This window comes from Solanum verrucosum, unplaced genomic scaffold (assembly GCF_900185275.1).
Source record: "Solanum verrucosum unplaced genomic scaffold, falcon-dt-bn FXZP01000015.1, whole genome shotgun sequence".
NCBI classification, from domain to species: domain Eukaryota; kingdom Viridiplantae; phylum Streptophyta; class Magnoliopsida; order Solanales; family Solanaceae; genus Solanum; species Solanum verrucosum.
This window is the reverse complement of record NW_026020070.1, coordinates 1,404,539-1,419,540: the sequence shown is the minus strand read 5'-3', so window position 1 is coordinate 1,419,540 and position 15,002 is coordinate 1,404,539. Positions and strand designations below refer to the sequence as shown.

The following is a 15,002-nucleotide window of genomic DNA, read 5'->3' as shown; positions in this document are numbered from 1 at the left end:
CAAGTCGGTGACAGAAATGGGTTGCCGGTTAATCGCCGATCAGTTCCGCGGTGACAAAATGGATCTTCCAAAGTTACAGGACTTGGGGATGCTGAGAACCAATTAAAAATGGGGCTGGAAAAGAGAAAAGGGTGGATCGCCGAACCACTCGGTGAGCCCGACTTACTTTGCCTAATGGATTTTCAGGCCAAATTTTGGGAAACTATAAATTGAATTTTGAACTTAAAATTTAGTATCTTGCTATCATTGAGTAGAATTTTCTTTTTAGTTTTAGAGTTCCATTGTAGACTTTGAAGCTTTTTGGAGGCTTAAACTTGAAGACTTACAAGTGGGTTTTTGAATTTACCCTTGGGAAAACATTGTAAAGGCTTGGAGACTATTACACAACTGATGGATAATCTAGTTGGTAATTGTGTTTATCTTTTTATAATGTTTAACTAAAACCCCAATTCTTAAGATGTGATTATGGGTTTAATTAACTTATGGGTATTGATTTTTACTAATTAAATGCTATATTGAAGTTGTTTTAATCATTAGCTGTGTTTTAATCTATGAATTGTAGTTGCAAATGTTGTTCTAAGTTTGAGTTCTTAGCTTACTTGATAAAGAAGTTTTTGAATCAAATCTTTTGATTATTGGTTTGTAGGTATTGGTTTGATGTGGATTCAACTTGAAAGAGTGAGTCCTAAATCGAATCCTACCCATCCTGCTCGAGAGAGAGGATGTATTAAGGTTGTGGGTTGTTCTTAATTGTTAAATTTGTTGATGTTAGAGAGAAATCACTTGAATAGAAGTAGTTGTTCGAGAGAAATCTATTTCAATCATAGTCCAGCCTACCCACTGATATTTAGCTATTCATTAGCAGTTTCAATTAATCATATAGCAAAATTTGCCTATAATCAATCACATACCGATAATTCCTCTCCATATTGTTATTTCATTGTTGTTTGATTGCGTCGTAGCTGATAATTGCAAACCAAAATCCTCTATCTGTCATTTGTGTTATCCCCTTTAGACTTGTTTACATGTCTTTTTTGATAATTTCTATTCCTATAACTATTTAGACCACATTTGTACTTCATAACTGAATTTTAACATGCACCACTCCCTGTGGGTTCGACCCCAATTCTTCATCGGGGTTTATACTACTTAACGATCGTTTTCACTTAGAATTGGATGAGGTGTGCTTGAAACACTAATCAAAATGGCGTCGTAGGTCAAGCCTGCAAATGAGGCTCTCTGAACCCCGACTCAAGCTTTACCAGCACAGGCCGTGGGTCCAACCACGGTCCATCTCTGAGGGGTCATGGGTGGTGACCTGTAGACGGTTTTGAAGAATTAGTTAGGCCACTTTGGGGTTTTTCGGTTTTTACTAATATTAAGTGATGTCGTTTTAGTCTAAATTAGACTAACTATACAATGATTTTAGAACCCTAAATGAAGTCATCTTCCTCATTATTGAAGAAGGAAGTTTGAACTAGGGTTTAAAGGGCAAGATTTTCTACTCAAATTCAATGGATTTCATTGCTAAGGTATGGTAGCTCTTCATCCATGGATAGAATTCATTCATGGAGCCCCTTCAAAACCCTAATTTCAAAGATAGAAATTCCCCAAAAGCTAGGGTTTGACTCGAAGTCATGGATTCCTCTCAGAAATGATTCTAATGATTTAATTATTTTACATTATGATTGAATTGTTGATTTATTATGGTTTTTATGTCGAAATCCCCACATTCCCAATTTATGACCTTGTGATGTGGCTGAATTGATGAAAGAAGGATATTATAAGATTATGCTTGTAGTAATTGAGTTATTTGAATCATGTTATTATCCATGTCTAATGTAGTAATTCTAGATTTGTTGATTGAATATGATCTTTGATCCTTGAAGGGCAAAGTATGAGAATTATGCATAGTTAAGAACACTTTGAGAGTAAAGTGATTATGATTATGATCTAGTTGTTATGTTGTTGAAAGGTTATCCTCATATACACATTTATATATGAATATGATATGATGTGAAAGGTTTTCTCACAATATGATGATTCTAAGGTTGAAGGGCTATTCTCACCTATTGAATCTATGAACTATCTTATGAGTTATGTTGGATTGAGTGTCAAGACATTCTTCCATGAATATGAACTTAAGTCAAGACTTAATTTGTAATCTGTGGGGATCAATGCTTAGCACCGAGTGTATATTGTATATGAGATGGAGGCTTTTACGCTAGTTGAGTCCAGCTTCCCAATGAAAGCTTTTATACTAGTTGAGTCCGGCTTTCCAAATGGATTCCTTCTACCTTAGTTGAGTCCGGGTTTCCAAAGTATGTATCTCATGAGATGGAAACCTTCTACCTTAGTTGAGTCCAAGTTTCTAGTAGTAATCTCCTTATCCCGTAAAACTATGTACCCTCATACGTTATTTAGCTAGTGGATCCACCTAAGCTAAGAGTATGGTTCTACCTTAGGCAAGTAGGACAACCCCTTTTCGGTGTGGGGTAGACACTTGATTCAATGGTAAGCTCACATGGTCTATGTCGGTTAAGGCTTATTCCCTATTATGACAATAGTATGAACAAGAATATGAGTTATGAACTACGGTTACTCAAGAAGCTTTACTTAGTATGGGTGAGATTGTGGGATCTTATTCATGCATTGCACAAGTATGCTTTGAGGGTATTTATGACATGTTCCTCTTATGATATGATGGTCACTGTAATGAATATGCTTATGAGTTATGTGTTTCCACTATCTTCAAAATGATTCTTTAACTTAGTAAATTTCATTCATTCAACTAAAATGTCCCTTTTAGCATGTTTTCATGGTTTTATGCATGACTATCATACTTGGTGCATTTTTTCCCTAACCTATGCTTTTCCTACATTTTCCCCAAGTGTAGGGCCCGGTTATCAAGGTGGTCATCATTGTGGCTAAAGCTTGGATTTGCTTATTCTTCTAGCTTGTTGGTGAGTCCTCATGATTCGAGGACGGATGTTATCTTTGTAGTTCCTTTCTTGCATTTCCTTTTTGGATTATGTTGTATGGGCTGTGACCCTATTTGATTCAAGTTTTTTAATAGATGGCTAAATTGAGACAAGTTTAGACTTCCGCTTTCCTTTATGAAAATTTTGGACTTGAAATGCGTTTTTACTCTTTATTGTTCTATGCTTATGTTATGATATGCTAAGTCGCTTACATCGTACATTTCGGGGTTCTATGTGCCTTGTTACATCTATCAGGTACCCTTGGGTCGTGACAGTTATGAAATAAAATAGTGAAAATTGCAAAAGAAATGGGGTATCCGTTGGTTCATATGAAGTTTAATAATGGGGTGGATTATGAGCATGATTGGAATCCTAAAGAAAAGGAGGAAAGTGATGTTCAGACCATACTTCATGGAGGTAGAAGCCACTAAGCCTAAATGACCATACCGTTACACTCATCCCCATTACAAGCCTTGAAAAGACCTTTGTGATCTTGAGTGAGCTGAAATGAATGTTGATTGGAAAATAAGGGCAAACCTATGGGTGAAGTCATGCATGTGTTCATCTTTGTGGATGTGAAAGTTGTATGTTATTTCGGGACTTTAAATTGTTAAGAAATTTTGTGTGAATATGTAGTCATATTTGTTGTGAGGGAATTTGAGTACCTTTGCTGAGCTTGAACTTGCATTTGAAGAAAGTATTGTGAACTTGAACATCTTTGATAATGGTGAGTCACAATTTCAATCATTGAGTGCATAATTGATCATTGTATGAGTTATTTGAACCTTGTTGTGTGCATTTATGTTGAGTCTTATGTAGCACTATTTGTAGACATCGTTATTGAAATGTTGATCTTGAGTTTTACTCGAGGACAAGCAAAAGTTTAAGTTTGGGGTGTTGATTAGTCCGATATTTGGACTCATTTAGGGCTTTGTTTTGATAGTTTTAGTGTCCTCAAATGCCTAATTTATTCTATAAACTGATGTTAAAGCCTTGATTTTCAGGTATGTGGACTAAGGAGCAAAGCAAGGACACTAACATGCAAAAGTGGAACAAAACAAGCTGAAAAAGTGGAGAAAAGCGATCCTGGTGATCGCCAAGACAACTCGGCGAACCGTCGAGTGGATCTTCAGACCGTCTAAAGTTCCAGTGTGCTAGCCCTAAGGGAAGAAACCAAGTCTGCGACAGAAATGGGCAGTCGGTGAATCATCGATCGGTTCCACGATGAAAAAATGGATCGCCCAAAGTTACTGGACTTGGGGATGCTGAGAACCAATGTAGAATGGCGATGGAAGAGAGTAAAGGGTGGATTACCAAACCACTCAGTGAGCCTGACTTACCTCGCCTAATGGATTTTCAGACCAAATTTCAGGCAATTATAAATTGAATTTTCAACTGAAAATTTGTTATCTTGCTATCATTGAGTAGAGTTTATTTTGAGTGTTAGAGTTCCATTGTAGACTTTGAAGCTTTTTGGAGGCTTAAACTTGAAGATTTACAAGTGGGTTTTTGAATTTACCCTTGGGAAAATATTGTAAAGGCTTGGAGACTATTACCCTGCTAATGGATAATCTAGTCGGTAATTGTTTTTATCTTTTTATAATGTTTAGCTAAGACCCCAATTCTTGGGGTGTTATTATGTGATTATGGATTGAATTAGCTAATGAGTATTGATTATTACTAATTTAAATGCTATATTGAAGTGGGTTTAATCAGTAGCTGTGTTTTAATCTATGAATTATAGTTGCAAATGCAGTTCTAACTTTTAGTTCTTAGCTTGCTTGAGAGAGAGATTTCTGAACCAAAGCTTTTGATTAATGGTTTGTAGGTATTGGGTTGATGTGGGTTCAGCTCGAAAGAGTGAATCCTAAACCGAATCCTACCCATCCTGCTCGAGAGAGAAGGTGTATTAAGGTTGTGGGTTGTTCTTATTTGTTAAGCTTGTTGATATTCGAGAGAAATCACTTGAATCAAAGTAGTTGATTGAGAGAAAGCTATTTCAATCATAGTCCAACCTACCCGCTGATATTTAACTATTTATTAGTAGTTTCAATTACCCATATACCGAAATTTGACTATAATCAATCACATCCCGAGAATTCCTCTCTATATTGTTATTTCATAGTTGTTTGATTGCGTCGTAGCTCATAATTGCAAACCAAAACCCCCCATCTGACATTTATGTCACCCCCTTTAGACTTGTTTACATGTCTTTTTCAATAATTTCTATTCCTATAACTATTTAGACCACATTTGTACTTCATAACTAAATTTGAACACGTACTGCTCCCTGTGGGTTCGACCCCAACTCTTCGTTGGGTTTTATAATGCTTAATGATTGTTTGCACCTAGAATTGGATGAAGTGTGCTTGAAACGTTAATTAGTAGGCTCACCGGCCTGGGGAAGTATTGCCTCTGTCGGGAACATCTCAACATCGACTATTGGGGACGTATCCGCCAGTACAACTCTCCTCTGATCCGTCTCATCCCTCATATACTCAGCCTCAATCCGCCGAATGTTAGTAGAGGAAGTGGGAGTCACTTCCACATCCGTCTTGGCAATCATTGGAACACGGGTCCTCCTGCACAACTCAGTAACTAAAAATGGTAAGGGGAGAGAAGTTTGACTTTGCTTGGCCCTCATGGCCATCTCCTGCTTTACGATCAAACCTAGGTTCAGTCTCTCCCGATCCATGATGCAGCTCAAAGACGCAGCCTTTGGTTACTGGAGGATCGACTCATTCTACAAAGGCATAAATGTGCTGCTGATGAACCCGAACCAATATTTGGCAGCCATGTTCAGGTCCTTCTTCCTAATTGGTGCACCAACCTCAATCCACCTCGGTATTACACAAAAAATCATGGGTTCTAACCAACTCTTTAAATCATTTAGGGTCTTCTTTTTTATTTTATCTATGTAGTAGCATTTTTCGTTCATTGTACATCCCAACACCTTATTGATATCGGTGCTACTATATTTGACTTTCTTGCCCCGCACTACCACATAGTCAACTGTCTTATAAGCGCTTACCCTTTTCTTTCCCTTTGGCACCAACTCCCCGTATGCTGAGTAGAACTCCCGAACCCAAGTAGGAATATAGAGGCCTCTAGGCTTCCTATAGAGCTCAAACTTGTAGAACCTTATGGTGTTCCACACCTCTTGGTACCGGTCTACCACGCCATCAGTAGAAAAATGCTTTTCCTCAAGAATGGTTCTCAAATACTTGGTCTTTAATCTTTTAAGTGACCGAGGTGGAGGAGGAGTGGGAGGTATCGGGATCCGATATAGATCATGTATTGCCTTGGAGCGTAGCTCCTCTCTCCTAGCTTGGAGAAGTTGGTCATCTTTCGGATCAGAAGTGGAGGCCGGAGAACTCTCAGCTCAATTACCCTCACTTTCAGGCATCGTGAGGTGAGTGCCATAGATGCCGTCGCTGTCTGAGCTCTCAACTGCCGGTCTTGGCATTACCGTCCCTATTCCTTTTCCTATTCCCCCGGTTGGGGGAAGTTTAGCTGGTACGTTCCGGGAGGGAGCAACCCTCTCCTTGATTACTATGCCTTTTGCCCGCTTTTGTGGTGGTTGATTTCTTTCCACAACTTTTGGTCTAGCTATTTCGGCAAAACAAAGCCACATACATTAGATATAATAAAAAAAATTCAAATGTATTAAACTCTACAGGAAAGCTCACCGAACCATTTGGTGAGTTGCCAAACCCATTCGGCGAGCTAAGTCGAGCTCACTAAATGTTGCAGAATAAAATATGCCAAAAATCAGCACATGTCGGCGATGTCTAGGGCCTTTTGGCGAATCGCTGACACCAATCGACGAATAAGAAGTAGCTCGCCGAATGTTACAGAATAGTTTCAGAAAATACCAGGGCACAGAAGGGCTATCAGAAAGGCATTCGGTGAGTTGCCGAGTGAGCTCAGTGAGCTTAGGTGTATCGCCGAATGTTACAGAAAACAAATCACAAAAATGAAGGATAAAAATGCAATCAAGGGGTCTTTAGGCAAATGCCGAACCACTCAGCGAGCTCGACCCAACTCACCAAACAGTCCAACCTGCTAGATTTTTATCGTGACCTTCAATTTCTCACCCGCAGCCCATGAAAACAAAGTTAAACCATTATTCTATGCAATAGAGCCCAGACCCATACTACCCATGACCTCGGAGTACTCAGACTTTCCCCAATTTGGCAAAAATTGGCCAATTGACATCTTTTGCCCTTAAGAATGACGTCAACCTCTCTATCATTGGGAAGAATTAGACAATCGACATAATTTGGGGTTACTCAAACTTCACCAACATTAGACCCATCAACACAACCCATCATTTTGATCATTCAACACACGAAATTTCACAAATAAATGCAAACATAGGCAATTCAGGATCTTAAAGGCACATATTAACAACCATCATTCAAACAATTACTAGTACACACATAAATCAACAAGGTAACGATCATGTATTTGCAATTACCAAAATTAAAGTGCAGGGTTCAGATAACCAACCTCAAAAGCAGATGTTTGAAATACTAGGCTAGCAAAGCCAAAGTTCCCCCCCGAGCAATTGATCCAACACACAAAGCAAAAAAAAAAAACAAAAAAATATAATCTAAAGGGCGGTTTGAAAGTGTAGAAGATAAAAACTATGAAATGAGGGAGAGTTTTGAATTTAAAAACGGTTCATCCCTTCATGACTCTTCAGTTCGCGCGCTGATCAACGATAACCACTTATGTCGCCAACCTACTCGTGATGCGCCAAATGGCTCTTTAGCCCGCTGAGTTTTACAAAAGCTCTAGCTAACTAGGTGGTTCAAACGACAGCCAAGTTGGGCTCGCCGAACTATTGGACGAGTCGCTGATTGGTCACTGGGATCGCCTAACTGCTCCTTGGCCCAAAATTTTAACTTTTCAACTTGCACATTCAACACCCGTCATTAGAACAACAATAAGAAAAGCTTAAACCCTTGAGTTGCCTCCTAAGAAGCACCTTATTTAACGTCATGGCACGACGTGGATACACTTTCAAGGTTCATTCTTCGGGTTAGCCAAGGTATCACTTGGTAGACCCCCTTTTGGCCTTGAGTTCAAATTAGATGATATTTGACGCATTCGCGTTTCCAATTGCTTAATGGACACCGAGTGAGAGTTAACCATATGGTTTAGTATGGAGACATCCTCTTTCATTTATTTAAGCACCTTGTCTGACCCTTCCACTTTATTGAGAATGCGTGTAAGCATATATTCAGTGTGAAAGTTTTCCGGGTCAACCCTTTGCTCTTTTGGGTTTTGACGCTCATGGGGAGGAACATATCTTTCATTGTCACCATCACACTCCCTCTAGTTTGTGCCACGATCACACCACTCCTTATCACGATCCTTCCATCCTTCATCACGCTCTCTATTCAAACCTTGGTTTCCACCCGACCTTAGATAAGTTTGGTGAAATCCTCCTCCCTGATTTGCTAGAAAGTGTACTTCTTCATTGAACAACGCTTCAAATTTGCATCATCGGGATTCACTCCGCTAACTCCAACATCATTCACAACTTTAGAACCACTACCCATTACATGTTTAGACAAAACATCCATTTGGGCGCTCATAATACCTCCTCAAAAAAGTTCATCAGCCACACCTTTTTTCACCGAATCTAGACTTCGGTAGAAGTGTTGTAACAACAAGTTGCTTGGATGTCCGTGAGTCGGATATTGAAGTAACAATTTCTGAAATCTTTGCCACGTTTCGTGGATTGGCTCACAATCTAAATATGTAAAGCCCTAAATATTGTCTCTCAATGCCATCATCCTTGAATAAGGGAAAAATCTTATGTAGAATGCCTTTGTAAGTTCTTCCCAAGATGTGATCGAATCCCTCGGTAGATAAGCTAACCATTTGGTCGCTTTCCCCATCAAAGAGAAAGGAAATAACTGGAGCTAAACTGAATCTTGTGAGATGTTTTTGAAAAAGAATGGACCACATACGTCCACAAAATTTTGGATATGATCATGAGGATCCTCATGAGCTAGACCTCCAAATAGTCCTTTAATTTGCAAGAGTTGCAACATCGTGCTAGTTACGTGGAAGACAACATTCCCCCCGACCTGAGGTAAACGAATAGCACCTACACCACCCAATTGAACTGCTTCATTGACATCATTCAGATTGCCAATGTCATCTTGGTGTCCAAGGTGGCTACCGTTACTTCCGTTCACACTCATTTCGTCACTTGTTAACAAACAACCAACAACAAACATAAAACAACGTAAGTCGATTCAACTACAAACAAGATCAGATTACAACTCTACTTCACTAAGATAATTCCAAACACCACTCCCCGGCAACGACACCATTTTTGATAAAGCTCAATTAAACTTCATCCAAAACTAAGTGTAAGCGATTACAATATAGTATAAACCCAACAAAGAGTTGGGGTCGATCACACAAGGAATGATACGGTAGAGAATTTAATTATGAAGTGAAAGAAATTATCGAATAGAGTTCAATTCGATTGTAGGAATAGAAATTATCGAAACCATTGAAGTAAATCAAAGGGGTTGACAACAAGTGTCAAATGAGGGGATAAGGTTTGTAGATTAACAACTACGAAAAATAGGGTAGTAATCAAGTAGAAAGGGATACTTGGGGATGTGATCGATTAATTGCCAATTTCGCTATACGGGTGATTATTAATTACCAAAAGTCATTGAATCTTACTGGGTAGGCTAGACGTTAGATGTAATATCCATCTCTCGATCAACTATCACAAATCAAGTGCGTTCTCTAGAACCTCAACAAGCATCATAATATGAACAACCCAAAACCTCAATTTATCTATTCTCTCGAGCTAGCTAGATAGCATCGAATTAAAATTTACTCTCTCGAGCTAAACCCATAACAACCCAATCATCAATTAGTAATCTTAATTCTAAAAACTCTTTCTCAAGAAAGCATAAAATACTAGACTAGAACTGAATTTGCAACTACTATTCATAAGATAAAACTCAATTACCAATCAAACCCACTTCAAAACAACAATTAAATCACTAATTACTAATGCCCATAAGCTAATTAAGACAATTAATCATATAATCACACCCCCAAGAATGGGGGTTTTAGCCACACATCATAAAAAGTAAGAAATTAATACCATCTAAGAAAAGAAATAATTCAATCGAAAGCTCAGAGTCTTACAATGACAATATACTCTTTTCTCTTTTTGAAATTCAATTTATACATTCATTGATTTTGGCCTTCGGGGTCACTTAGCGGAGTTAGTCGTGCATCTTCAACCAAGCCGGTGATGTGCCAATCGCTCCTCTCCATTGCCGTTTACCTTGACTATTCATTCTTCATACCCTGTAAATTTAGGTGATCAAATTCATTATTGATGATCCATTCGGTGGTTCGCCGAAAGTCCTATTCTATCGCCAAGTTGGATTCTCCCCTGTGCTGGCAATCTAGAACATTAGGCGAGCTAAAGTGCCACTCGACGACTCACTGAGTGGATTTGGGGATTCTCAACTTTACCATCTTCAGCCCTTTATCTTTTTCACTCCTTTTTTGTCCTGTAATGTCCTTACCTTGCTCTTTTGCCTTTATATCTGTAAATTAGCATTTAAACATCAATTTAGAGTACAAAATAGTCATCGATGACACTAATACTATGAATAACAAGACCTAAATGAGCCAAAATCCTAGACTCATTAGTGCTCAAGGAGATGGAGGTTGATATTTCCTCATTGAATCAAACAGAGACCTCTCATTCGATTTCTATAAAACAACTTGAGACCCAAATGGTTCAAATTTCTGCTCACTTGAATTCGAGGTCAAAAAGAGGTCTTCCTAGTGATACCATGGCCAATCCAAAGAATGATAATGCACAATGCATGACCATCGTGACCCAAAGTGGTAAAGTTGTGGAGAGTGATGTGCCAAATGATAAAAATGCAAGTTCAAGCAAAGGGAAAACCATTTTTTTGAGATTGATGTACTTGAACAATGAAGCCTCCAATGAGGTTGATGATGCACTAAAAAATGTTTTTCTTGGTGATTCTAAGAATTCAAATGTGGGGGTTGTGTCTCCCTCGGTACCTACAAAGCAGTTGACCAAAGTTACTCTACCATTCCCTCAAAGATTGAAGAAGAGGGATGAAGGCGTAAAGTTTGAAAATTTTCTTTCCATCTGCAAAAGTCTTTACATTGATATTCCTTTGGTGGAGGCATTTTTAGAAATGTTGGGTTATGCAAAGTTTCTAAAAGAGTTGGTCACTAAGAAAAGAAGTATGGATTTTGAGATGATTGGAGTATCCCATAAATGTAGTGTCGTTATGTCCAGCAACGTGGTTGTCAAGAAAGATGATCTGGGGGCATTTACTATCCCTTGCGCTATAGGGATGCTCAAATTTTCTAATTCATCATGTGATTTGGAGGTGAGTATAAACTTGATGCCCTATGCCATTTTCAAACAAGATGGGCTAGGTGAGCCTAAACCTACAACTATGCGTCTTCTTTTTGCCAACCGCTCTATTAAGCACCCTATTGAAATCCTTTATGACATTTTGGTGAAGGTAGACAAATTTATCTTTCTGACTGATTTGTGATCCTCGATTGTGACATGCGGAGGTCCTTATTATTCTTCGTAGGCCATTCTTGGCTACCGGGAAAGCTCTTGTTGATGTGGAAAGTGGTGAACTGAAATTCCGAGTAAATGGTGTAGAAGTTACATTCAATATTTGCAAATCGATGAAGCAACCAAGTGAACTCCATGTGATATCAGTCGTTTACGTGATTGCTGAAGGGGTTGCTAGTATGAGCGAAGATTCTTGTATTAGTAAATTTTTGGCTGCCATCCTTTTGAACTATGACGGGGAGGAAATTCAAGATTATTATGAGGTAGTGGCCGCTCTATCGTGTTTAAGTTATTATTCTGAGAGCCCTTTGAAACTTGATATCAATTTTAAGAATAGGGAAAGTCTTCCCGCAAAGCCATCTATTGTAGAACCACCAAAGCCTGAATTGAAGGTACTTCCACCTCACCTTCACTATTTGTTCTTGGGAGCCAATAACACTTTACCCGTGATTATTGTGATGGATTTGCTTGAATGGCAAGCGCAAGCGCTTGTTAGTGTGTTGAAGAGTTTTATCAAATCTATTGGGTGGACGATTGCCGACATAGTGGGAATTCCCCCGTATTTGTACTAAAAAGATTCAATTAGCTAGTGATTGTAAGCCAAGTATTGAACATCAGAGGATGTTGAATCCTCCAATGCAAGAAGTCATTAAGAAAGGTATTATTAAGTGGCTTGATGCGAGAGTTGTCTACCCTATTGCAAATATCAAGTGGGTTAGTCCCATCCAATATGTTCCAAAGAAAGGAGGTATGACTGTGGCCCCTAATGAAAAACGGGATATTGTGCCAATGCGACCGGTTACTGGTTTGCGGGTATGTATGAACTACCATAAGTTGAATGCGTGGACCAAGAAGGACCATTTTTCGATGCCCTTTATGGATCAAATGCTTGATAGACTTGCGGGTCATGGATGGTATTGCTTTCTAGATGGTTACTTTGGTTATAATCAAATCTCCATTGCACTTGAAGATCAAGAAAATACAACCTTCACATGTCCCTATGGGACGTTTGCTTTTAAAATAATGCCCTTTGGATTGTGTAATGCACCGACGACATTTCAAAGGTGTATGCTCTCTGTTTTATTTGATATGGTAGAGGATTCGATGGAGGTTTTCATGGATGACTTTTTGGTTGTGGGAGATACATTTGAAGCGTGCCTTGAGAATCTTCTTAGAGTCTTGCAAGGATGTGTCGAAACAAACCTTGTTCTCAATTGGGAAAAAAAATCATTTCATGGTCAAGGAAGGTATTGTATTGGGGTACAAAATTTTGGGAGAAGGTATACAAGTTGATCAAGCTAATGTTGAAGTTATCACCAAGTTGTCTCCTCCTATATCAATTAAGGGTGTTAGAAGCTTCTTGGGTCATGCGTGCTTTTTATCGGAGGTTCATAAAGAATTTCTCTAAGGTGGCTCATCCTCTGTGCAAGCTACTTGAAAAGGAAAGTGGCTTCGAGTTTGATGAAGCTTCTGTCAAAGCATTTTTCTGTTTAAAAGAGAAGCTCGTTTTGGCCCCTATCATTGTTTCTCCTAATCGGAGCATTACATTTGAGCTAATGTGTGATGCAAGCGGTGTAGCTTTAGGGGCTATACTTGGCCAACACAAGGGAAATTTATTTCACCCGGTCTACTATGCAAGCAAGACCTTAAATGTAGCTCAAAAGAACTACACCGTCATTGAGCAAGATTTGTTAGCCGTGGTGTATGATTTTGAGAAGTTTAGAGCTTATCTTATAGGGACCTAGGTGGTGGTACACACATACCATGCTTCCATATGTTACTTGATGGTTAAGAAAGATGCAAAGCCAAGGTTGATTCGATGGGTATTATTATTGCAAGAGTTGGAATTTGATGTCAAAGATTGAAAAGGGTGTGAGAACAAAGTGGCAAACCATTTGTTGATGCTTGAAATGAATGTGGTTGTTTCCAGGGAAAAATATATTGAGGAAGGCTTTCCCGATGAGTCGGTGATGGTTGTGTCGAGTGGTACTTTGCATGGTATGCTGATTTTGCAAATTATGTGGTGTGTGGGATTCTTCCTGATGGGCTAAAATTTTACCAACAAAAGAGGTTGCTTTTCGATGTGAAGAAGTACTTTTGAGATGAGACTTACCTATTTCGGGAGTGTGCGGATCACATGATTAGAAGATGTGTCCCGAAAGTCAAGGTTGATGCTATTCTTGATGCTTGCCATGCGTCACCATTTTGTGGGCACCATAGTGGAGTGCGTACAACTGCTAAGGTACTACAAATTGGTTATAATTAGCCAACATTGTATCAAGATGCGAACTCTCTTGTTAAAAAATGTGTGCAATGTTAAAAAATGTGTCGTTAAGGCATGAATTACCACTAACCTCTATTCTAGAGGTGAATTGTTTGATGTATGGTGAATCAATTTCATGGGGACTTTGTTAGTTCTATGGGAACAAATACATCTCGGTAGCCGTTGTTTATGTCTCTAAATGGGTAGAGGCGGCGGCCTTACCCAATAATGAAGGGAGCAGTATGGTTCAATTCCTCAAACAATACATTTTCACAAGATTCAGCACTCTACGTGCAATCATTAGTGATGGGGGCACTCATTTCTATAATTGAATGTTCGCATCGTTGTTAAGTGAGTATGAAGTCAAGCATAAGGTTGCCACCCCTTATCATCCGCAAAAAAGTGGTCAAGTCGAGGTGTTAAACTGAGAATTCAAAGGAATTTTGACTGAAACCGTTAGTGCAAATCAAACCTATTGGTTGCGGAAGTTAGCTGATGCTCTTTGGGCTTATAGAACTACATTCAAAACCCTAATTGGTATGTCCCTGTATCAATTGGTGTTTGGTAGACCTTGTCATCTACCAGTTGAACTTGAGCTAAGGCGTTATGGTCCTTGAAGGCCATGAACTTGAATTGGGAGGATGCGTCGAATGGATGGAGTTGACCAACTACATGCTTTGAAAGAGTTTCAGATTCGAGCTTATGAGAGTTCAATCCTTAATAAGGAGAAAATCAAGAAATGGCATGACGCCAAAATCCTTCATCGACAATGTAAAGTTGGAAATCTTGTGTTGCTCTACAAATCCCATCTGAGACTCTTTCCGGGAAAACTCAAGTCCAAATGGCCGGGTCCATTTGATGTAAATCGTGTGTTTGCGAACGGGGAAATAGTAGTTGAGAACGAAGGCGAGGTAATGTTCAAGGTTAATGGCCAAAGGTTGAAGTTTAATTTTGGAGAATACCCCAACGTGACTAAAATTGTCATGGTATATTTGGATTATGCTTGAGTGCATGTCCATGTCGTGCCACGATGTTAACGAAGACACATCTTGGGAGGCAAACCAAGCTTTACTTTTAGTTATTTGAATAATTTTTGTTGGATGCACAGGTTGAAGTTCTTATTTTG

The 15,002-nt window shown here is 39.0% G+C and overlaps 1 protein-coding gene across 1 annotated transcript; it reads left to right on the top strand.

The window, feature by feature from the left end:
- Positions 1-10,837: 10,837 nt before the first annotated feature.
- LOC125823862 (uncharacterized) lies at positions 10,838-12,185 on the top strand. The gene is made up of 2 exons (XM_049503233.1): positions 10,838-11,551; positions 11,607-12,185. The coding sequence occupies exons 1-2, from the start codon at positions 10,838-10,840 to the stop codon at positions 12,183-12,185; spliced, it is 1,293 nt and encodes a 430-aa protein (XP_049359190.1).
- The last annotated feature ends 2,817 nt before the right edge of the window (positions 12,186-15,002 follow it).

Excerpts from the sequence above, each read along its gene's own strand:
- LOC125823862 (XM_049503233.1), top strand. The coding sequence starts at position 10,838 with ATGGCCAATCCAAAGAATGATAATGCACAATGCATGACCATCGTGACC. Across the intron at positions 11,552-11,606 it reads TTTATGACATTTTGGTGAAG|GTCCTTATTATTCTTCGTAG; the intron begins GTAGACAAATTT and ends TGACATGCGGAG.